Consider the following 26062-nt stretch of genomic DNA (forward strand, 5'->3'; position numbering starts at 1 on the left):
TGTGTGTGTGTGTGTGTGTGTGTGTGTGTGTGTGTGTGTGTGTGTGTGTGTGTGTGTGTGTGTGTGTGTGTGTGTGTGTGTGTGTGTGTGTGTGTGTGTGTGTGTGTGTGTGTGTGTCACAATCTAAATGGCATTGATTTTGAAACGTGAAGCCAGATCCCTCCTGCCTCTCTTTGCAGTGTGTCAGTGGATTAGATTTTCATTAGCAGTGTCCCTGGGTGGTGGGCTGGGGGTCCGCTCTGAACCTCTCTATCCATTGGAAGCTCTCTTAGTATAAGACTTTAACAAAAGAGACCAGCACTATTTTAAAATCCAGAATCATTCAAATATGTGAATAGGATGTTTGAAGATGTTTATTTAATTTGTGTTCTTCGTGAACAATGACTCTTCAAACAATTGAATATAGTCAGATTGATATGAAATCAAAGGGTTGAGTACTGAGCTTCAGTTTTCTGAGATGATGAGTTTCCTCAGGTCCTCTCTGCCTTGATGACCATATGGGAACCCAAGGCAATACGTTGGTGGGGTTTGGTTGACGGCTCTATGGGAACCCAGGCCCATACGTTGGTGGGGTTTGGTTCTACACTACGCCTACTGCCATACTACTGAACACATGTTGCTGCTGCTCTAGGTCCTGTACATATGGAGATTGTTGATGCAGTAGATGAATAATTCCACATTGCAAAAAGAATGAGCAATGACGATAATAAACGATAATAAAATGACTAAACCGTAAATAAAGTTCCCAACAGTACATAAAGTAACTGAATTAATGTGGCTATCATTGTAAGTGCAAACAGAGGATCATGGGCATCAGGCCCATATATGTAGTCAGAAACAACTGGTTTAACGTTATGGTAGCCTACCAACTATGTTGGTTGATCTGCTGCTTTCAAAACATAATCTCAACGGCACTGCAGAGCGATGTTTCCTATTGGTGCTAGGGGCGACACTAGGGGGGACACACGTAAAATGTTCACCGCGGCGCTATGGCGCCGGTGTTTTCGGCTTAAGGGTTAGGGGAGAGTTTGTGGCTAAGGCTTAGGGTCGAGTGTGTGGCTAAGGGTCAGGGTAGAGATCAAAGTCAACATTTCTACCATACTTACAACTATTTCCAACAGCATATGTACTAAATGGGTAGGGTGACTAGACGTCCCGTTGTCCAGGGACAGTCCCCATTATGGTGGCCTGTCCCCAGCCGGACCCAGCTGGACCTGTCCCCAGCTGGACCTGTCCCCAGCTGGACCCAGCTGGACCTGTCCCCAGCTGGACCTGTCCCCAGCCGGACCCAGCTGGACCTGTCCCCCAACTGGACCTGTCCCCAGTGGCGTTAATGATTGTTACCGAATATCAGGATGGCAACGGAGACACCAGCATGGGTTAATATTCTGTCTGAGTTTTAGCTGTTGCTGTGTGCTTTTTTTTGTTTTGTTACTGGCATTTCAACATTTCTCCCCCAACATTAAATAAACCGTTACCCTCACATTAAATAAACCCTCGACCTCAGTCATGGCTGAAATATATATATCAACCTGTCAATCAGAGCATGATACACTGAGCAGTAAAGGAAGAAAAGTTATTGAACATCTTATTCTGCGGTGGTTCTGGGTGGTGGGCAGGAGATAGAAACGCTGAAAAGTAATCATATGAATAAATGGAAACAGGCTAGGATAAGTCCTATACAGCATACTGCTTATGGTATATAGCACCAGCTCTGTGGCACACGCAGCAAGAGGAGAGGGAACAATATTCAATGAGTCATGCAGAGTAAGGCTGGCTGGTGAGCACCAGTCAGGACACAGACTCACTCTGACTACTGAAGGACTCGGGCTCAGTCAGCTCTTCAGCTGACTTATTGCATTCTGCTTTATACATTTAGTCACTGCCAAAAGTAGTACAGCAAGCGGGCCGCAGAGGTGCAGCTAGTCGACCGTCTAGCGATGTAGTGTTGCACGGTGCACCGATACTTCAAAAGTACCGCGATTCGTGGAAATTAAAAATGTCACGATTCCTAAATTTATAAGTATCGATACTTTTAAGAATGACCGCGTTCCAGATTTGTTAGAGACGTATTTCATGTTGGTGTGTCCAAAGCATGATTCCAGCTCCTCCCTATGGATGTCTGTTTTTTTTTTCTCCTCACGCACGAACGCAACAAGCTGCTCTGAAATCTGGAAGTACTTTGCCTACCTTGCTGACAGTGAGGGCAAAGCTTCCAATACGGCAAGACCTGTTTGTCGGAAGTGCTTCAAACAATTGCAAACTAAAGGAGCCAACACGTCAAACCTGGCGAAACACTTGTCCAAGGTTGTACAAGGAGTTTTAAGACCGACAGGTTAGTATGTGAAAGATAACATTATTATGTTAACGTTCATGCCCTTAAATAAGTCAAACGAGTAGGCTTAGGCTTTGCTTTATTTTGTGACAAGTCACTATTTTGCACCACCGTATAGTTTGACGAGGCTATCTAGAGAAATGGAAGGCTAGCTTGGCATTGTCCTCATGGCTAGCTAACCAATATCAGAGACACTAGCTGCTATAGATAATTCAACATATCTGAAAACGCAATTTTTGTCAGATAACGTTAATAATTTGCAAGTTGCTAAAATGAAGCATACAGAACATCAGCTAAAATTATCTATAGGCTATATGATTATAATCAGAGCATGCATGTTTGTCAGTGATTTATTTACATTAGGCTAGCTCTTTAAAGAGCACCTAGACCTGTGCAAAGGAGATGTAGCACTAAACTCCGCCTTTTAAGAAGTGATGGGTTCTGGTTGCAAATATAAAGTTAACTATCAAAGAAATCAGACATTGAAGTACAGGAAACATTAGCCTATATTAATCCATATATCACAGCTTAAATAACATAACTATTTCCTATTATTAATTGTGGTTTTGGTTAAGTGAATGTTTTCACTTTAACCACTGCATTAGCAGGAAAAGTATCAAAATTGTAATTCTCAACTTGGTATCGAAGCGATAATTTTGGTAACGTGACAACACTATAGCGATGTGACTGAGCTTATAGTTCATAGAGTATCAAACATGCTATTTTGGGGTCGCTTTTGCAGCTGGAGTCAAGGGTGGGTGGAGCCAAGGGAGGATGGGGTAAAGGGGGGGTGACGGACCACACAACGTGGGGGGGAGGGTTAGAGTGAGGCGTGATGAATGAGGAGGTGGTGTTCTGCACTAACTGCTGACTGCTGAGCTCCACTCTATTGTCTCTGGTTAGCGCTGCAGTATGTGAACCACTCTGACGGATTAAGTACGATGCTGCTCTACAGGAATCACATCGGGTGGGGAGCAGCGTTCTGCAGAGCCTGTCAGCGAGTAGAGTTAGAGTCTGCTGTCATAGCGCTACGGTCATAGTGCTACGGTCATAGTGCTACAGTCATAGTGCTACAGTCATAGTGCTACAGTCATAGTGCTACGGTCATAGTGCTACGGTCATAGTGCTACGGTCATAGTGCTACAGCCATACTGCTACAGTCATAGTGCTACGGCCATACTGCTACGGTCATAGTGCTACGGTCATAGTGCTACAGCCATACTGCTATGGTCATAGTGCTACGGCCATACTGCTACGGTCATAGAGCTACGGTCATAGTGCTACGGTCATAGTGCTACGGTCATAGTGCTACGGTCATACTGCTACAGTCATAGTGCTACGGTCATAGTGCTACAGCCATACTGCTACAGCCATACTGCTACAGCCATAGTGCTACGGTCATAGTGCTACAGCCATACTGCTACGGTCATAGTGCTACAGTCATAGTGCTAGGGTCATAGCGCTACAGTCATAGTGATATCATGTGTCATAGCATGTGTGGGATGATATTTTGTTTATTGACCAACACATCCACACAGCTGCCTTCTTGACATGTCTCTCCTGCTCTTCTCCTGGCTGAAGGTCTAACCTAGCTGTTCCAGGGAGTTTAAATGAGTTAAAATGTATCAAAACAAAATGTCTTCTGTTCGAAGACACACACACACACACATACGCACTCGCATAGAAACCAGGTTGCTGCCCTGAATGGGACATGTCATGAATGTTAGGAATGTTATGGTGTTAATCTTTTTGGAATAAAGAAACTTGTGCTGGTTATAGGGCTGATCGGTTAATCAAATTCAAACGAAATGGTGATGTAATAGAACGCAATATATGTATTTTTTTGGTGATTTATTGCTGTTACTGACTGGAGATCAGTAAGATTCATATTTATTTTTCTTTTAAATTCAATGGTTAAATAATAATATATATATATCTATATATATCTATATATATATATCAATTCATGCATCAATTCATCTCAACACAGGCCTGGCCTGAATGAGAGAGCAGTTTATTTGTTGACTGCTTCCAATGTTGTGTTGGTCATACTATAGAATGTTTTATTGCTTGCTTGTTTAGTGAAGAATACAGAACATAAGGAACTTTAAAATAAAAATCACATACTAAATCGCAATCGCAATATTGGTAGAAGTAATCGCAATTTGATTATTTCCCAAAATCGTTCAGCCCTAGCCGGTTATCAGTGAAATGCTGTGTACTGTAAAGAGTGTGTTTACTCCCTACAACATGGACGGTACAGACAGGTGTTGGATATCTGAAGGAGGTACTCAGTTTGGTGTACAGATACTAGGAACGTTGGTGTCTGCCCACTGACTGAAGGAAGTATTCACTCAACAGAGCTGACCGACTAGTGTGTGTTTGCATGGTTTAGTTCTCAGGTCTTGGCTTTCAATAATGGAGAGACAAAATTAAAATCTTCTGGGGGCGGTCTAGCTGCCTACTGGACATGATGAAGAGACACACACAGTACGTTTACATGCACAGCTTAAGCCAAAGTTTGACTATTTAGACAACTGCAAGTCCGCATACGACCGAGAGGTCAGAACAATGAAGCATCGGAGAAATTATATTATGGACCCAAAGTGAACTGACAGCTGTCTACTGAAAACATCGCTTTCTCCTCCATGTTGCGTTTCAATCTGGACTTCAGAGAGTCAAAGCCAAAATTCCCTCGGGCCTAATCCAGTGAACAGAAGCTCATGCTGAAATCACCATGCCAGTAGGAGTGCTTTGTGTGGGATTAATATGTTGATTTATTTTGAATCTTGTGCTCCAGTATTTGCTGTCCATTCGGTGTGTGTCTGGGTCTCCTCCCTTCGTCCGAGGCCCAAAAGACCGTTCTGCATTGGATCTGTAAACATCCATGTCATTCACTAATGAAATGAATGCATCTGGCAAAAACAAACCACTATATTTTCAGTTGTAATAAATCACTTTTTCAACATCTTTTCAACAAGGCAGACTGTATCATGAGGTCCCTGGCGTTTCCAGTACCTAGTGCATTCATGTGTGTTCGGGGACAGAAACACTATACTCCACCTCGTGTTCATGTAAACTTGACGTGGAAGTATGAACACACAAAGCTACACCAAGTCTACTGTAAAGAGAACTGTGAATCCAAACTAAGGGAAATTGTTGTTTCAGGATCCCTGAGTGACAGGAGAGGACAGATTACAGACATGTGACTTCAGTCTAGACTCCACTGTAGTCATGCCAGCTCCATTTCCTTCTGCCTACGTTCTCTTCAAGGGACTGAAGCACTTACGCTATGAACACACCCCGAGTTACAGTTACTGTGTGTGTGTGTGTGTGTGTGTGTGTGTGTGTGTGCCCTACCCTGTTCTGCCTTCTTGCTTTGAGCCTGTGGTATGTCAACATCATGTAAACACAAACACTATTTTGTTCCAGGTACACAAAGATATCGCTAGACCGCTGTGTAGCTGTGTAGTGCCAGGCTCTGTTGTTGTGTTGATAGATACTCTCTCTGAATCGTGTGTTGTGCGTTCCTGAGTCTTTTCCTCTATGGCCTCTCGGCAGTCTCTTCTCTGCAGTGACTGTCTTGTGTTTTCGTGTTTTTTCTGTTTGTGCACTCCTGGTGTTGCTTTCCTTCTCTTCTGGAGATGGCAGCTATTTACAGACGCACTAAATCGTGCAGCCTTGTCCAGCTATTTATGAAACTCTTTTAAGGCCCTGACACACCAACCAGATCATCGGTCGTCGGACAGTCTGGTAAGCTCGGTGACCTGAGTCTGTTCGGTGTGTGCTGTGCGATCGGCCGTCATCAAATCCGTCGGTGATCTTTTCAAGCTGTCGGTGTTCTTTTCAGCCGGTTGAACATGTTGAATCGGACCAGACTGTCTGACGACCGATAATCTGGTTGGTGTGTCAGGGCCTTAAAGATGAATCCATAGGACAAAAGGTTCCTTTCATCAGTATGTGTTATGAGAAATTAAATAAATCAAATAAAAAGCCTCTCAAGCCTGTAATGAAGCTTGTGCACTCCTCCACTTCAGCTATCTGATCTTTATTTACAGCCTAGTGTGTAATGGAACACTTTTTAGTTTGAATGAGCTGCACACCTTCACGGGCGTCCTTTCCATCTGTACGGCATTAACGCTCTAGAGAACTGCTGCCTGTTGTCTGAGGAAACATGAATCAACAGCTCTGACCCCCAAGCGAGTGCAGGACAATAGTCATTATACTGTCAACAATGTTAAAGTATCACGTGCTATAGTGAAAACTAGTTCTTCAATCCAGATGTCTTCTGTTAAAAAGCCCAACAATAGGAGTAATATTATAGTGTGACGCATTTCATTTAGGTGCATTCTTTTCCAGTGTGTTGGTGTGTCACAGAGATCTCTTGCATTCTCTGTGCACAACTAGACCACTTCAGACAATTTTTACTTATTTTTGCATCTTTCTATTTTAACTTATCTTTATTTACTTTATCTTTTATTGTTTCTGCTATGTGGCTGTTGAGGAACCAAGCCTAATAATGTTACTCGTGTAATGTTACTTGTGTACTTGTACAATAAGATGTAATAAAAGTAATTCAGATTCTGATTCATGCTGTGTAGTCCATCTGTAGGGTTAGGAACACACATACATACATATGCTCCGGGATGAAGTGCTGAACGTATGAGGCTGAGGCTCTATCAATGGAAACATGTTGACTCATTGCTATTCCTCTCTGCATGTCAACGGACGGTTCACTGTCATTGAACCCTGAGTACATCACCACGGGGGTCAGACCTTACCTCCAACTAGCCAGGGGGCAATGTCTAAAGATTTGATGTTGATTGTCGATGGCTTAACAAATGTTTTATGTACACGCGTATGTTCTAAAGGGGATCACTGGGGTGCCCCGGTGGCTCACCAGGTAGAGTGTGTACCATGAAGGCACGGTCATTTGCTGCATGTCCTCCCCTCTAACTCCCATACCTTCCTGTCTTTCTCACTCTATCATAAAGCATAAAAACTCTAAAATAAATCTTAAAATAAATAAATAAAGGGGATTGTTGAAGCTCTCCCCAGGTTGTGAATGTGCTCTCTGAGTCAGCGTCTATACCTGGGCACCGGTGAATGAATCATCAGCAAACATGAATCAACAGCTCTGACCCCCCCAAGCGAGTGCAAGACAATCATTCCTGTCATTACACTGTCAACAATGTTGTATTGTTGTAAGAATGACGTACTATATTGAAAACTAGTTCTCAAATCCACGTCTTATGGTAAAAAGCCCCACAATACGACGATGATATTATAGTGACGCATTTCATGTGTATATTCTAAAGGGGATCACTGGAGTTCTGCCTGTGTTGTGAACCTGCCCTCTGAGTCGGTGTTGGTATACCTGGGCACCGTTGGACTAAAGCGTGGTTCCATGCCTCTGTCTCCCCTCAGCCCTGCAGTGCCACTGCGACCGCTGCACCGGCAACTCCAGCTGCACCACGGACGGTGTGTGCTTCGTGGCCGCCCGCAAGTCGGGCCGCAAGATGGTGATTGAGCGCAGCATGTGCGTCCCGCTGTACGAGCTGATCCCCCGCGACCGGCCCTTCATCTGCGCGGTTGCAGCCCGCGACGAGACTGGCATCTACCCCAAGTGCTGCAACAGCGACTACTGCAACACGGCCGACGCCAGCATCTTCCCTGGTAGGGTCTGTCTGTCTGTCTGTCTGTCTGTCTGTCTGTCTGTCTGTCTGTCTGTCTGTCTGTCTGTCTGTCTGTCTGTCTGTGATTGGCATAATCGCATCTAATGGAACAGACTCAGATATGGAATATAACATTCATATTTTAATTAGTATATAATCCCACAAAGACAGAGTTTTTGAGTTTTGTTTATTATGGAGGGCGGAGTGTTATCCCCATGAGTACGAGCCAGTTGTGATTATTCTTTAGTACTGTAGTTGTGTAGGATTGTTCTAGTGAGTGATGTTGTTTATGAAATGCGTCACACACCGAGTGTGACACAATGAGTGTCCTGGAAGCCTAACCCCCTTGGACACGGCTGAAGGGTTAGGGTAGGGGCAGGGCAGGGCAGCCATGACAATGGCGTGGGTGTCTTTAATACATCATGTATTGGAAAAGTTAGTTTATGAGGTAGTTTCCCTGAGAACTAAAAAGGCCCTCACACTCTTTGGGATAAAGTATCCAAAAGGAAACAACTGTACAACGTCATGTTATCAAAAGCAACCTATATTCACGGGTTAGTATATTATATTCACATACCGCAGAGCAAGTCTACATCGGCTTGTAGCGCCGACTGGGATCGAGATGAATGGTCAATATCTAACAGATAGTTCTAGTTCTATGAAGTTTACCAACAGCATGCGACTGTGAGGAACGTAGAAGGCTGTGAACCGTTACCTCCGCCGTGTCCTCGCATATTAGGATATTAGTGGTGTTCTGTATGCCGTCCGTTGGACTCCAGCCAGGTGTTGCTCTATGCTGTGACTCCAGCCAGGTGTTGCTCTATGCTGTGACTCCAGCCAGGTGTTGCTCTATGCTGTGACTCCAGCCAGGTGTTGCTCTGTGCTGTGACTCCAGCCAGGTGTTGCTCTGTGCTGTGTGGTGCTGTGACTCCAGCCAGGTGTTGCTCTATGCTGTGACTCCAGCTAGGTGTTGCTCTATGCTGTGACTCCAGCCAGGTGTTGCTCTGTGCTGTGACTCCAGCCAGGTGTTGCTCTGTGCTGTGTGGTGCTGTGACTCCAGCCAGGTGTTGCTCTGTGCTGTGACTCCAGCCAGGTGTTGCTCTGTGCTGTGTGGTGCTGTGACTCCAGCCAGGTGTTGCTCTATGCTGTGACTCCAGCCAGGTGTTGCTCTGTGCTGTGTGGTGCTGTGACTCCAGCCAGGTGTTGCTCTGTGCTGTGACTCCAGCCAGGTGTTGCTCTGTGCTGTGTGGTGCTGTGACTCCAGCCAGGTGTTGCTCTGTGCTGTGTGGTGCTGTGACTCCAGCCAGGTGTTGCTCCTCAGTTCTCCTCTGTTGTGTCCTCAGTGCCCGTGGAGAAGGCCCCCACCCTGGGGCCCGTGGCCCTGGCAGCAGTGATCGCGGGGCCTGTGTGTGTGCTGTGTCTGCTGCTGGTGGTGGCCTTCTACGTGTGCCACAGCCACCGCATGGGGGCCGGGGGGGTCGGGGCCCACCACCACCGCGTGCCCAACGAAGAAGACCCCAACATGGACCACCCCTACATCACGGGCGGGGCCACCCTCAAGGACCTCATCTACGACATGACCACCTCCGGCTCCGGATCAGGTGGGCCGCCCGTCTATTATACTGTTAGCCTAGTGCTGTTAGCCTAGTCCTGTTAGCCTAGTGCTGTTAGCCTAGTGCTGTTAGCCTAGTCCTGTTAGCCTAGTCCTGTTAGCCTAGTGCTGTTAGCCTAGTGCTGTTAGCCTAGTGCTGTTAGCCTAGTCCTGTTAGCCTAGTGCTGTTAGCCTAGTCCTGTTAGCCTAGTGCTGTTAGCCTAGTGCTGTTAGCCTAGTGCTGTTAGCCTAGTCCTGTTAGCCTAGTGCTGTTAGCCTAGTGCTGTTAGCCTAGTGCTGTGATGTCACATGTGACGCTACATGTGGTAGCCTCTCTACCACCGCTGATATTTAAGTGTGTGTTATCCGTTGGTTTGACTGGATTTTGGACCGGTGTTCTGACCCTCCACTGGTTGTTCTGACCCTCCACTGGTTCTGCATCCCTCCCCCCAGGGCTGCCTCTGCTGGTCCAGCGGACCATCGCCAGGACCATCATCCTGCAGGAGAGCATCGGGAAGGGGCGCTTCGGCGAGGTGTGGCGGGGGAAGTGGCGCGGTGAGGAGGTTGCGGTCAAGATCTTCTCGTCCCGGGAGGAGCGCTCCTGGTTCAGGGAGGCCGAGATCTACCAGACCGTCATGCTGCGGCATGAGAACATCCTGGGCTTCATCGCCGCCGACAACAAAGGTCGGTTCACTACTTGTTAAGGACAACTAGGGTCTGTTCACTAGGGATTAAACTAGTTAAGACAACAACGGTCTGTTCACTAGGGATTAAACCAGTTAAGACAACTAGGGTCTGTTCACTAGGGATTAAACTAGTTAAGACAACTAGGGTCTGTTCACTAGGGATTAAAATAGTTAAGACAACTAGGGTCTGTTCACTAGGGATTAAACTAGTTAAGACAACTAGGGTCTGTTCACTAGGGATTAAACTAGTTAAGGACAACTAGGGTCTGTTCACTAGGGATTAAACTAGTTAAGACAACAACGGTCTGTTCACTAGGGCTTAAACTAGTTAAGGACAACAAAGGTCAGGCCTCCTTAGTTAAGGACAACTAAGTTCTGTTCCCTCAGGCTTCCTCTAGATAACAACCGTTCAACTGTCAGCTGTTGAACGGTTACATAAACTGTCATATAAACTGAAATGAATCCTCACATTCTGTCATCGCTTTCGCTGCCCTGCACATCAAAAAAAGAATCAAATGAAAGGGCTTTCAGTAAGTGAAATATGCTTCCATAGTTTCTATATTCTAACATAATAACATTAACCTTAAATTGTTGTTTGCAGTTTCAGTTAACGTTACGTTGTCTTTAATGTTTTCAGTGATTGGTGGTTATTATATCTTTTAGCCACGCACCATGTACCATCGTACATCGTTGCACTTTGAGAAGCGGGACAGACGGAGCAGTCAAGATTAGTTTTCACTGTGAGCACTTAAACCTACCACCTGTAAGCTGCTATAGGCTAATCATAACCCAGTTCTTTAGAGCTGATATCATCAGTTAGTTATGATGATAACTTTAGTAATAATCAGTTCTGTTTGATCACGCTGGGTGCACATGCTTCACACCGGCCCAGACAGCACTGGATTTACCAGGATTAGGTGTTTAACTATTGTGTTTAACTTTAACTATTTAAATACACCTTTTGAAATACATAACAATCATTGTTGGCAGCATGACATTTTTAAGTCTGCATTTGGGCCAACCCTCCCTTCAAAGAAAAGAACAAACTTGGAACGATTGTTGTCACCGCCAGCTTAACAAACTACATTTAAGTGTCCAAGTTTATTTGCTTTTTGGAAAGATATGAAGACTATTTAACTCGTCAAACCCTGAGAGGAAGTCAGCGGTTGATCAGTCTTCCCTAGCACACAGTACATATAAAGGCCTCATTGCCTTCCAGACACTTGGTTCTAGCTGAGCTCTTTGCAGGTTATCAGCTCGGTTTAAATGGAGCTTGTGTGTAGGTGAGACTCAAATAGACAGTTTGTAGACAGTGCGTGGGCGCTGTTGGCTGGAGTAGAATAACAAGCGGCCCGGTTTCCACCAACTCTAACCATCTGGCAGCCTGTCTGGGCGCTGGGTCACCGCAGCCAGGCTGTGTGGATCAAGTAGGGATGCAGCATTATCAACTGTTTCAGACGCCCAGAACCATCACTAAAATAGGGCTTCAATAACTGGGATCTACAAGGCGAAAATACCAAACGTGATATAACATTTAAAGGTCATGATAGACTAATGAAAGACCTCGATTTACTGTGACCATTTTTGAAGTTGTATCAGAGGAATATGTGTTAAGCTTCCTTTCTCTCTGTCTCTCTCTTTCTCACTCTCTTTCTTTCTCTCCCTCTCACTCTCTCTAATGTATTAAGAAATATAAAAATTGGACACACCCTTTAGCTATTTTTAGCTATATTTTGTGTGTTTATTTATTTGATCTCTGTAAACTTTCCTCTGTTCTGCGCTGTAGATAACGGAACCTGGACCCAGCTGTGGCTGGTGTCGGACTACCACGAGCATGGCTCCCTGTTCGACTACCTGAACCGCTACACCGTCACCGTGGAGGGCATGATCAAGCTGTCCCTCTCCACCGCCAGCGGCCTGGCCCACCTGCACATGGAGATAGTGGGCACACAAGGTAAGACACAAAGCGATTTTACACTGCCGAGCCAGTTCAGTCGCGGCTTGGCACGCCCGGCGATTTCACCGTTGCCTGTGTAAAACCGAGGGGGTAAAATCCCCCGTCCTCACGGAGTGGGCTTTCTTGGTTCACCGGAGAAGACGGGGCTGCGCACGGAGAGTAGACCTCTTTAGAATAATTTGCATACTACAAAAGTTTTTATTTTTTTATGATTCAAGAGACTCGCATGCAAGAATGAGTATACATCTGAGTGTAGGCTACAAATGAGATTAACTATTTACAAGTGGAAAAACGGCAACATATTCTTTATTTTGCTGACCACTTGTTTTTTATCCCGACAAAGGCCTCATAAGGAAAGTTCCTCTGCGTCTTTCTTGTAGATCGCACCATCTTTCCCCGTCTTCGTTTAATGCAACTGCATCGTCTTCTCTCCCATGACCAGCAGCTTGCGGATTTCACTTTCTATCCAGTTAGAATGTCTCATGTTGATATCGCTGCGTTGTCTCTGTCTAGACAACGCAGCAACAGCTCTACCCAAGCCCCCCACTCCCCCCCCGGAACCCCAGAGCCGTCACATTTACATCAGAATGAAACCCAAACCGCCAAAGTGTGTAGGGTCCGGGAGGGTAAATTGGGGTGCTAGCTCAAGCAGGCAATTTACCTCAAGCAGTGTAAACGTGCGGATCATGCCGCGAAAAAGGCAGCATATTTGGCAGTGTAAAAACGTCTATACACACACACACACACACACACACACACACACACACACACACACACACACACACACACACACACACACACACAAATACAGATATACTGTATATACACGCACAATATAAGTTAATACTTAATTCCCTTGATAAGACCATAATGCATCATACTTATTGACTGTAATGATGGCCAAGCCAGGAAATAACAACTCCAAATGTTTTGTAATATCTCGTATCTAATTATACTTGAAGGGCTTTTTTTGTGCTTCTTTTGGTCTATGTCCATCTCATCATAGATGGAACAGCGTGCCTGATTCTTCCTTCTGTCTCTGGTCTCTAGGAAAGCCGGCCATCGCCCACAGGGACCTGAAGTCCAAGAACATCCTGGTCAAGAAGAACGGGACGTGCTGCATCGCCGACCTGGGCCTGGCGGTCCGCCACGACTCGGCCACGGACACCATCGACATCGCCCCCAACCACCGCGTGGGCACCAAGAGGTACGCACACCACGGCCCACCGCAGGGGGCTAGGGTTACAGCCCGCCTTACCACGGCCCACCTTACCACGGCCCACCGCAGGGGGCTAGGGTTACAGCCCGCCTTACCACGGCCCACCTTACCACGGCCCACCGCAGGGGGCTAGGGTTACAGCCCGCCTTACCACGGCCCACCTTACCACGGCCCACCGCAGGGGGCTAGGGTTACAGCCCGCCTTACCACGGCCCACCTTACCACGGCCCACCGCAGGGGGCTAGGGTTACAGCCCGCCTTACCACGGCCCACCTTACCACGGCCCACCGCAGGGGGCTAGGGTTACAGCACGCCTTACCACGGCCCACCTTACCACGGCCCACCGCAGGGGGCTAGGGTTACAGCCCGCCTTACCACGGCCCACCTTACCACGGCCCACCGCAGGGGGCTAGGGTTACAGCACGCCTTACCACGGCCCACCGCAGGGGGCTAGGGTTACAGCACGCCTTACCACAGCCCACCGCAGGGGGCTAGGGTTACAGCCCGCCTTACCACAGCCCACCGCAGGGGGACATACTGATGATGTCCTGTTGTATTGTAGTATAATGTATAATTTATTGCACTGTTGTAGTATAATGTATAATGTGGTGTACTGTCAGCTGTGGATCAGTCATACTCAGGCAATGACATGCAACCTGTGGAGCAAAATGTTACTTCCTGGCCCACAGCATTTAAAATGTTTTAATTGCATGAATAAGGCTTGAATGAATCAAACCTGACCAAAACCATCCTTAAGATGCTACATGCTGTGATTGCGTGTGCTAAGTTCAGTAAACACACTGCTGGCCACCTCAGTCCCTACTGCCCAACACACCACTATTAACCCAAGGCTCTTCTCACCACATCGACTGAGTAGTCTCCATCCTGACTCCATCCATGCCTCTCTAGACCGCTACAGGAAGAGGCCGCCCTCACTGAATCAATCTGTGAAAATTCCCCTGGGTCCACCGTGTTGGAGCTACCCTAGTAAGAGAATGAATGTGTTGATGCAACCTCCATGTTATAACCCAGCAGACTTAGAAAGGTTCTGTTCACTCTGTTGTTCCCTGCTCTCCTCTCTTCTCTCTCCTCTCTCCTCTCTTCTCTTCTCTCTCTCTCTTGCCTCTCGCCTCTCTCCTCTCTCTCTCCTCTCTCTCCATTGCTTTGGGCTGCTGGTTGGATGCTGAGCCACTAAATCATTCAGCAGGCTTCAGGTGTTAAGGAGACCAGTGGGCCTCAATTAAAGTTTATTATTTTATTATTATATATTAATAGTTTGATCCTCTCCATTCTCAACCTCCAATCCTTATTGCTCATCAGTGTCTGAAAAGAACATGAAGCTGGCTGGAGTGGGGGTCATTATTTGGGTATTTTGAGTGCTGCTCTGATACTTTGATAGAGATCTAGCGTGTGCATGGTCGTCATCCGCTCGTAGATCCGCTGATGTAGAGTAACAGTGGGTGTTGAAGCAAGGCTGTATGTCCGGTAAGGTTGGTATATTATTATTAACGCTGTTGGAATACTGCATCAGATGCAGGTATACTGCAGGGTTATCTCAGTCAACACTCGACTCTGTAGTTCTGTAAATGGCTTGGGAAGTGGCAGGTGGACTGTGTGTAAAGGCCCCGATACACTTGGAATAAAATCAAAACTGGCGTGTTTGCATAGACTGACCCAACAGCTGTGGAATGTGGCGATTTGGACTGTAAATACAAATGTGCCTATCCCCTCACAATCTCAGCCAGTCTTGCATCGACTGGTTCACCTTGAAATAAACAGATTAGGAGGCAAACGTCCATATTTCCCCTGGTCATAAACCGGGAGTTTGTCCTCATGAACAAACAGTTTTAGATGAGGATTTGAATACATTTCGGCCTAATGGGTGCTGTAGGTAAGATCAAAGGCTTAGTCTAGTGTAGTATAGCAGAGACATCCGTATGCGATTGGTGGGTAGAATGTGCTGTTTGGAGTGGACTGCTCCTGCGGGCTTGTTGATTTGCAAAGCTCTTTTATTGGTCTCCAGTAGTTCTGAAGACCATTGTCTGCAATAAGACACACATGCCCTAACCCTCAGCCAACAGTGTGCTGCTCTAGGCCACCAACTGTTATAATCCTTTTGTCTCTCTTCAGGTACATGGCCCCAGAGGTGCTGGATGACTCCATAAACATGAAGCACTTTGAGTCCTTCAAGCGGGCGGACATCTACGCCATGGGCCTGGTCTTCTGGGAGATCGCCAGCCGATGCTCCATGGGAGGTATGCTGGGAGGAGGTGGAGCGGGGGCTACAACGCATTCGACTGACCCATTGAAGTGGCAGTAGTGGGGCATTGGTGCTCTCATGACCCATCCTTGCTTCAGGCGTAGGCAACGAACAGAGGCCTATGCTTTACAGTGATACAAGCGGTTGTTTTTCGACAGGCATTCACGAAGACTACCAGCTGCCGTACCACGACCTGGTGCAGTCAGACCCGTCGGTGGAGGAGATGAGGAAGGTGGTGTGTGAACAGAAGCTGCGGCCAAACATTCCCAACCGCTGGCAGAGTTGTGAGGTATGAATCCGTCTCGAAATGATGTCTTTCATATATATAATATAGTTACTGTATAGTACGTATACAGTATAGTATAAATTATGCTCTACTGTTTGGTGGGCTTAAGGACTTTGTCCTCAGTGCTTCTTTCAAGCTGATGTTTAGTCTGTTTCAAACCTGTTCAACCTGTAGTGTGTGTGTGTGTGTGTGTGTGTGTGTGTGTGTGTGTGTGTGTGTGTGTGTGTGTGTGTGTGTGTGTGTGTGTGTGTGTGTGTGTGTGTGTGTGTGTGTGTGTGTGTGTGTGTGTGTGTGTGTGTGTGCGTGCATTGGACAACAAATCTCTTTATTTCATGAATCAAAAGAAGAGATTGATTTTTGTCTGCTGTGAGGAACGGCCAGGAAATGTGATGAAGTGACTCACACACACACACACACACACACACACACACACACACACACACACACACACACACACACACACACACACACACACACACACACACACACACACACACACACACACACACACACAGCTAGCTTAGAATGCAGTTCTTTTGTTGATTCTGCTGACTTCCTCAAACACGATCCCGGCCTGTTGAATAAAACCGTCTCTTGCTCTGCAGCTTTCCCCTGAACTGCAGAGAGTCTAGTTTGTTGCCAAGACCGAATTATGCGAACATTGCTTTAACCACATTCAGCGTTCATGTAAATAGTAGTAATATTCGTGTGCAGTGGACAGGAGGCAAATGGCTGGTTGTAACAACAGTCTGTCAATGTCTGGCATTCTATTGGCTAGAATCACTAACACAGACTCAATGTTTTAAAACCATCTCCAGATCTGAGGAGGCTTGTTCTTTTAGATTCAACCTCACCGACCAAATGCTGTTTGATAAGTAATAAAAGTGTCCCGCCTGAGAGAGGGATTGACATGGGATGAGCTTAGAGTCAGGGTTAACTCTAACTAGTTAACCCTGAGTGTAAGCTCTAACTAGCCCTAACTAGTTAGGGTGTTAACCCTAACTAGTCAGTGTTAACTGTTCAGACCTTCGTCATACTGTAGAAGCTGTGTGTGATAATTAGTAACGTGATGGGTGGTCTTTCATGGTGATATTACTAACGGTGTTGGGTGGTCTTTCATGGTGATATTAGTAACGTGTTGGGTGGTCTTTCATGGTGATATTAGTAACGTGTTGGGTGGTCTTTCATGGTGATATTAGTAACGTGTTGGGTGGTCTTTCATGGTGATATTAGTAACGTGTTGGGTGGTCTTTCATGGTGATATTAGTAACGTGTTGAGTGGTCTTTCATGGTGATATTAATAATGTGTTGGGTGGTCTTTCATGGTGATATTAGTAACGTGATGGGTGGTCTTTCATGGTGATATTAGTAACGTGTTGGGTGGTCTTTCATGGTGATATTAGTAACGTGTTGGGTGGTCTTTCATGGTGATATTAGTAATGTGATGGGTGGTCTTTCATGGTGATATTAGTAACGTGTTGGGTGGTCTTTCATGGTGATATTAGTAACGTGTTGGGTGGTCTTTCATGGTGATATTAGTAACGTGTTGGGTGGTCTTTCATGGTGATATTAGTAACGTGATGGGTGGTCTTTCATGGTGATATTAGTAACGTGTTGGGTGGTCTTTCATGGTGATATTAGTAACGTGTTGGGTGGTCTTTCATGGTGATATTAGTAACGTGTTGGGTGGTCTTTCATGGTGATATTAGTAACGTGTTGGGTGGTCTTTCATGGTGATATTAGTAACGTGTTGGGTGGTCTTTCATGGTGATATTAGTAACGTGTTGGGTGGTCTTTCATGGTGATATTAGTAACGTGTTGGGTGGTCTTTCATGGTGATAATAATCGGTGGACTCTCTCCACTCCACAGGCCCTGAGGGTGATGGCCAAGATCATGCGTGAGTGCTGGTACGCCAACGGGGCGGCCCGCCTCACAGCGCTGCGCATCAAGAAGACGCTGTCCCAGCTCAGCCAGCAGGAGGGCATCAAGATGTAGAGCCACACACACATACCCCACTGTTGTTTTTATTATTCAAAGCAATGTCTTATACTATCATTATCAACCTGTCCCTGTGTTTTCCCAGGAGATTACCTTTTTCTTTCTTTACTGGGCAGATGTATATGTATATTTCCTTCATTTTTGGTATTTGTCGTCATTTTTGAGTAGCCACACAGCACCCATCAACACACACACACACACACACACACACACACACACACACACACACACACACACTGGTGTGGGCCCTCCTAGCCACGCGGACCACTGGGGCGTGGGCATAATGGATGGACTGGGAGACTAATCCTAAGATCTTGTGAGAGAGTGTCTCTGGAGACGTCCCGGTACACTAGGTCTGGGATGGTCTAGGTCCTGTGACCCCCCCAATAGAAATCCGACCAATGGTGCTCCAGCCTGAGAGCCAGTCCACCACAGAGACACGAGGGAGGCCTGTTCTCTCCTCGTGCTGCTGACGTCACTCAGCAGCCCTTCATCAGCATGGGCAGCAGAGCCCCTCCCACTGGTGTCCCCTCTGCCACTGGTGTCCCCTCTCCCACTGGTGTCCCCTCTCCCACTGGTGTCCCCTCTCCCACTGGTGTCCCCTCTGCCACTGGTGTCCCCTCTCCCACTGGTCTCCCCTCTGCCACTGGTGTCCCCTCTCCCACTGGTCTCCCCTCTGCCACTGGTGTCCCCTCTGCCAGTGGTGTCCCCTCTGCCAGTGGTGTCCCCTCTGCCACTGGTGTCCCCTCTGCCACTGGTGTCCCCTCTGCCACTGGTGTCCCCTCTGCCAGTGGTGCCCATCCTGGGAGGCTGGTGTTCTGTGTGACGACGCCCTCTTGCTGTCCATTTTGTTTTCTGAACCGCCATCAGTATTACCGGCGAGACGGGTCAGCTTATATAATTTCTTTCTATGACAGATTATCCTATTCCTCAGCATTTTATTTTGTTATTATTTGTGTTTTTCAATTTCTTAGCTACATTTGGACATTTATTTTGGACAGCATCTCATTCATTCTCAGCTAACATGCTGCAACATATGCAAAATAATGATTTATGCTCTACAACACAAGCTGACAACAATAGAACTAGAAACCGAGATAATTACAACATAGAACTACAACACGAGAGGACAATATAACTACAACACTAGATGACAATAGAACTACAACACTAGATGACAATAGAACTACAGCATTAGATGACAATAGAACTACAACACGAGAGGACAACAGAACTACAACACGAGAGGACAATAGAACTACAACACAGGTGACCGCTGCCGCCATGCCTTCCAGGCTACCTTTCGAGTGCCACAGCTTTAACTGACAGCTCGCCCACCTCCAGCTTGCGGTAGGAGTGTGTGTGTGTGTGTGTGTGTGTGTGTGTGTGTGTGTGTGTGTGTGTGTGTGTGTGTGTGTGTGTGTGTGTGTGTGTGTGTGTGTGTGTGTGTGTGTGTGTGTGTGTGTGTGTGTGTGCACACGTGTTCATGTATATTTTACCTCTTTTCCTGTGTTTCTGCTGTGGTGTGTGTGTGTCCACACCGTGGTGTGTGTGTTTGCATGTGCTCTGAGCAGTGACGGCCTCCAGGAGCATTGAGGAGCTCCCATCAATCTGCTGGCCTCACACTATGCACACCAGCCCCAGACTAGAGGGGCTGGCGGAGGAGTGACGCACACAGACACACACACGTACACGCCAAACTCGACCTGAGCCCTCTCACTGGTGCCATCAGCCAGCCTGCACCTCACCCAGCCTGCACTTCAGCAGCCGCTCACCCTGAGGGCCTGAGGACTGAGCTCAGGCTCTCCATCAGAACAGAGGAAACAACTGCTCTGGTCTTGATCTCATTGGTGCCGTTGTTTACAAATGAGGGGCAGGCATGTTGTTTTCAAGCATTAACTTTTATCAAATGATAATCAAAACTTAAAAAAAACTTGGAGTGATGTACATTCGTTTTAAATATAGCAAGTGGATATTTACTAAGCCATAGGTTTTCCATTGATTTGGAGTAACGGGGTTTAGTTAAATTATGTTTTGTCCTTTTAACGGCAAGATCTTTTTCTACTAGAATGTACATTTCTGAAGATGCCACCGCAAAAACAAAAAGAGAAAACTGCAACTTTGTCATTTCAGCTTTGCAAGCCTTAAGGGACCAACAAAATATGCTTTTGTTTCTTCTGTAAAACATATATATGAATGATTACTTTGTTTAAAACTGATCATATATTATCTTAAGGACAAAAAATGATATGTAGCACAGTCTTATTTATTGTCTCGGGGCCATACTGCCACACAGCTAAACCAGTTCAAACCTGTCAAATACCATCAAATAACATTTAAATAAAAACTACTAGGAATACTGATACACGGCCGGGGAGTTTGGTCTCTCTTCAAATGTCACTCGAAAGAATATCTGGTTATTCAGCAAGTGCACTTCACGATTTAGATGTGTGGCCCTATGGACCTAGTCGACTAGTTAACTAGTTAAGTTTGTCCAGAGAATGTCTAATAGGATGAGAACTGGCACTCTCTGGTACCTTCCGGTCTCTGAACTGGTTGTGGTAACACATCTCTGTCCATGCCAGGGCGCTCGCCGGTGAGTGCAGAATGAATGGGAGTCGACGGGTTTCACCCTCAAATCCACTTTTCTCAGGGTGTAATTTTTTGTAATTTGAAAGTGACATTCAAAAGGGGGGGTTAAGATAATACACTCAGCTGAATATTGATTTTTTTTAAGTTCACTTATCTGTTCTAAAAATCTGTTAAAAATGTTGATGACGTCACATTTTCATACTGCCAGAGGTCCTGCTTTACGGCAAGTTCTAAGTCACTTTGGCACTTCCGCATATATATATATAATAGCTTCAGATGCCATCAAGCTGGGTCTCTGGTCGTAATCAGTCGCAAGTCCGTCCCTGACCAATCAGCATTCATTAGCAGAATGCTAGCGTGTACGGCCAACAACGGCCCAAACTGTAAGAAATCGGAAGGACATAAGTACTCATTCATTCGACTTTTGACCTATAATCTATATTGAACTTGCGGAATCTACAATAAAATCTGCAATATTTTAACAACAAGCAGGTGAAAGAGATACATTTAGCCGTCTAGCTCCATAGACCCCCATTCAATCTGCACTCGCCCGCGATCACCCCCAGTGGAATTCTAATGGAACTGCAACAAGGTTAGATACAATGGGGCTCAACAGAGAGTGCCAAGGCTCTCCGTAGATAGGCTCTGGTTTGTCTTTGATTTCTTCTTCTTTGGTTTTAGACGATGTATTGATGTGCTGCTATGGAGTCTGGCCCTCCTGCTGAGGAGGAGGCCAGCTCCGGTTGGATGTACATATCCTCATTGCCTGACTTCAATCTGTGCCATGTCGCTATTCTGTGGCTCCTCAAGTTCACTTTTGTATCGACTGGAGCCCATAATAGTCCTCCATTTTGAAAGCCTGTTTTGTATGACAGTTATCAAAATAATGTGTGATTGAATAATCAACCACAACAAACTCTCAACAAGTGCATCAAAACAAAAAATAGACTTTCTGTGCCATACACACCTGTATAGAAATTGAACTTTCACAAATGTTGTTTTCCCATGGAATGAATTTCAACGTGTGTTTGGTGGGGAGGGAGGGGGGGGGGGTCTACGGATTGAATTTGCTGCTATCAAAGCAAGGGTTCATTCATTGCCTCTACTGAACCCTGACCCAAACCCCTACTCCAACCCTGACCCTAATCCCAGCTGAGGGGTCAGGGTTCACCCTAACTCCAACCCAGGGGTCAGGGTTCACCCTAACCCTAACCAAGCCTTCAGGGTCCCAAGAGGGGGGGGCAATAGAGAATCAACATTCATTCAGCTACAGTTCTTGTTGGGACTGTTACATGTTCTGCTAGTCAAGTCATACTCTGGGACATTAGCAACAACAAAAGCTCAACTCAACAGCACCTCCTCTGGTATGCCTCCGCCAGGACACCTGTTCATTCTGTCTTAATGATCACCAGCAGCCTTCCTCTTTACTTTCTTCACTTGTAAAAAGACTTCTGATTCTCTTGTTTTATACACCGCAATTGATTTCCTTTTTTCTAGTTATCATGGAATAATCGGCCCTCCTTCAGCCCTCTCTGAGCTCCAGGTCACGGCCGCTCTAGACCGTTACCTGGACCCAGAGCGCTCTATTTGAGCCCTTCAGAACCAAACTCGGCTCCAGCCTTGTGACTAACCAACCAACAAATGAAGTAGTGTTATTTCAGTCTTCGGTTACTCTTTAAAGGACCAAACATAACAACCTTTTAAGTAAATAAATGCATATAGAAATGTGTGAACAAAATTAAGAAATATCTGAATACTGAATGTCAGAAGTGAAAAGTTGTTCCCATAATCTGATGTTTTTTTGTATTGTTTTTATTCACAATTATTGCAATTAATCAAGTATTTTTTGCTCAGTATTCTGTGTGTTTACCAACCCTATTTCTTTGTTTCCACACTGTGTATTTGCATTTATTCATTTCCATAGTTCTTTGTGACGTGAAGAAAGAGAAACCAGTGATGAGTTCCATTGGAGTCTGTATGTTTAAAGGTTCTTCAGAAGTACCTTCTCTCTGAGTGGAGAAACCTTCGGTATGAATCCAACAGAGCGAGGAGAGGGCGTTCAGCCAATGGGTCAAGTGAAGAGCAGAAGTACATACATGGAGTGAGAATGGGAATTGATGAATAGATTAATTCATTATCATAGAAATACCACTGCAAATGAGTAAAAACACATTTATTTAACATAATTAAATTGGGCAACACAAAAAAATACAAAAAATAAAGAACATTTAGGAAAAAAACATTTGCATTCACATGTTTTACTTATTTCTTAATTTCAAAAGCACATGTATTTATTAATTAGATATTGTTTTAATTTGGTCCCTTCATATGAACATGCTTAGATGTGGTCCGGATTCAGGTGTTTAGGGGGAGTTTCTTTATACGTGGTCAATGCCTTTGTCATTGAACTTGATTCTCAAGCGAGATGACATTTTAATAGAATATAAAATAGTATTTTTTTTTTGTTGAATTTTCTACTTTCTACTTAAAAGGGCCAATACTCTGGTCAGTTCCCCAAAGCAAATCCACTTGAATTGAAAGGTAGAAGTAAGCTATGTCCACTACTGGAAGTAGTGGAGTAGTGGAGTAGTACCACCCAAATTCTCATCTGGTTCTTTGTCTGCTCTAACAGTTAAATATCTGTGCCCTTCTGTGACTCAAACCCGGTTAGTAAATGCTAGCATCTTGTTATCGGTTTGGTGACCAAGACTGTCTGTAGTCTTTCATTACTTCTCAACGCAAGCAGATACAGACTATGTGGCCAAAGTGTACCACTAGTGCTCCCCTCGCTATTAACGACAAAAACGGGTCCTTGAGCAGCTGTGGATGTATTAGAACACGTCTCAGTGTCTCCTCCAGCTGAGCCAGGGTTCAACCCAAAAGGTGAGGGTTAGAAAACAGCACAGCTACAGCACTTGTTGGACATGCAATAATGATGTACATACGCAGCCCCCACGGTGTCTTATGCAAATCCTCAGCCGGTCCTAAAGGGTCCTGCCGGTCAGGTGATCTACCTATGCTAACACGATCCACTCACTGTGACCACATCGTCATTGGGGAAGCATGAGTCAGAACCACAGGGGAGCAGCTAGGAGACTGGTTAGGAGACTGGTGCCCAGTGACAGCAGACATGCCCCAGTTAGGACACTGGTCCCCAGTGACAGCAAACACGCCCCAGCTCGGTTGGTGGCTCTCCAGGGGTATTGAGGAAAACAGGAAGAGCACAAGCTGTAGCCTTGCAATTCCTGTTTCTGATTGGTTATGAATTAATTAATTATGTGATACAATGATTACCAAAGTTTGTATGACAAGTTTAATATCCAAGAAACAAAAAGTGAATGAGAAATTGTAATTGTTAAAATGTTAGGTTTAATGTTGAGGGTTTTAGAGTTGGCTAACTACTAAGCAGGCTTAGTCCAGGTTGTGTTGATTGGTTTGGGTCACTGAAGGGCTCTGAAGAGCAACCAATATAAACATCTGCTTCCTTGAGAGGCCAGTTAGCAACCAGACAAACTCCTTTCATTTGGCAGAACTCCCCTTTTCTTTTCTTATTCCACCCTGAAGGAAAAAAACACATGTGATCGTGTTTCTGTATTGAAGTCTGCATCACTTGCTTTATGGATTAGTCATTCAAAGGCTGAAAATGAACAAACTAAAAGGTCATCAAAATGAAAAGAAGATACCTCCTTTAAGACCAATGTGTTTTACCTCACTGTAAATATTTTCTCAATTTGTTTACTCCAACTTTGCAATTTATACTTTTTTGGTTTGATTTTTGTTTCTATGAAATGCTTAAAAAATGTAAGAGAATAAAACTTTTGTCATGGTACTTAAATGTCAGAAGGCATTGTATGGTGTTTGTGTTTGCGCCGTTTGATGCTTCTGTTCTTACTCAGCTCTGTCTGTACTGATGGTCTGTATTCAGTCTGTACTCAGTCTGTACTGATGGTCTGTACTGATGGTCTGTATTCAGTCTGTACTCAGTCTGTACTGATGGTCTATACTGACGGTCTGTACTCAGTCTGTACTGATGGTCTGTATTCAGTCTGTACTCAGTCTGTACTGATGGTCTATACTGACGGTCTGTACTCAGTCTGTACTGATGATCTATACTGACGGTCTGTACTCAGTCTGTACTGATGGTCTGTATTCAGTCTGTACTCAGTCTGTACTGATGGTCTATACTGACGGTCTGTACTCAGTCTGTACTGATGGTCTATACTGACGGTCTGTACTCAGTCTGTACTGATGGTCTATACTAACGGTCTGTACTCAGTCTGTACTGATGGTCTGTACTGACGGTCTGTACTCAGTCTGTACTGATGGTCTATACTCACGGTCTGTACTCGGTCTGTACTGACGGTCTGTACTCAGTCTGTACTGATGGTCTATACTGACGGTCTGTACTCAGTCTGTACTGACGGTCTGTACTCTACTGATGGTCTGGACTGACAGTCTGTACTCTGTCTGTACTGACGGTTTGTACTCAGTCTGTACTGACGGTAAGTACAGACGGTCTACTCAGTCTGTACTCAGTCTGTACAGTTGGTCTGTACTCAGTCTGCACTGACGGTCTGTACTGATGGTCTGTATTCAGTCTGTAAAGTCAGTTCTTGCTGAGTCTCTGCCCCACTGAGTCCCGGTATAAATGCCTTGTTTTAAATGTTCCTTTGTTTAAAATAATAAATACAAATGAGGCAGGAGGGAAAGTAGATGTATTATCAGCTACTGTGCCCAACCCTTTACTACTTCTATCATATTATAACCTGAACTATACCATATATAGTGTGTTCAGACGGAGGGAAGACATAGGACATAGAGGGCCGATACCTTGTTCACTTCTGATCAAGCTGGTGTAGCAAATGGTGTGAATAAAGAAGCTAAGAATTTCATAAAGAATTGTGTCGCTTACTTGTCTCGTCGGCATGGACACTTGTTCAGCAAACAGCAATAAGAAAAAATGATGGAAATATAACTTTTGATGATACGTGCAACATTGAGTCACATCTGTCATAGTTCCAATAGAGATTGTACCCAGTCATTTACAGGCCAACTGACACTCACACTCCAATATCCAGTAGCGTAATTGGAGACCGGGGACAGTTGCAACATGTTATTTTTCTCCAATCAGAAACAAGCTAGAGTGATGTTACTCACACTGCACATGCTCAGTTGGATCCGCCCCCTTGCAGAAAGAAAATCGAACAGATTCCTGAGCTGCTCCAGAATTTAAAAACTGTTTTTGAGGTATGAAAGTATTTTTTTTCTTGAGCTTTTTTTTTGTTATAGTGTTGTCACCGTTTTTGTGATTCAGCTCAAAGTTGTATGATTTAAATGAGTAATATATTAACTTTAAGTGAGTATGGTTAGCATGTGTCAAGGTCACCTTGTTTAGCTAGCACGTGAGGTTTTATCATGGCTGACAGGTACATTGCTTAAATATAAAAACTGACCACATAACA

At 45.3% G+C, this 26062-nt stretch overlaps 1 protein-coding gene across 1 annotated transcript in view; it reads left to right on the forward strand.

Annotated features, from left to right (window-relative positions):
• Positions 1-25622, forward strand: part of tgfbr1b (transforming growth factor, beta receptor 1 b) — a 32088-nt gene extending 6466 nt beyond the window's left edge. Inside the window, exons 2-9 of the mRNA XM_084475553.1 lie at positions 7763-8011; positions 9354-9611; positions 10055-10285; positions 12074-12241; positions 13295-13451; positions 15594-15718; positions 15882-16012; positions 17880-25622. Coding sequence (XP_084331679.1) covers positions 7763-8011; positions 9354-9611; positions 10055-10285; positions 12074-12241; positions 13295-13451; positions 15594-15718; positions 15882-16012; positions 17880-18005 — 1445 coding nt within the window. The 3' untranslated portion in view covers positions 18006-25622. The remainder of the gene's footprint in view (positions 1-7762; positions 8012-9353; positions 9612-10054; positions 10286-12073; positions 12242-13294; positions 13452-15593; positions 15719-15881; positions 16013-17879) is intronic.
• The last annotated feature ends 440 nt before the right edge of the window (positions 25623-26062 follow it).

Source organism: Micromesistius poutassou (assembly GCF_964030765.1).
Source record: "Micromesistius poutassou genome assembly, chromosome: 11".
NCBI lineage: Eukaryota > Metazoa > Chordata > Actinopteri > Gadiformes > Gadidae > Micromesistius > Micromesistius poutassou.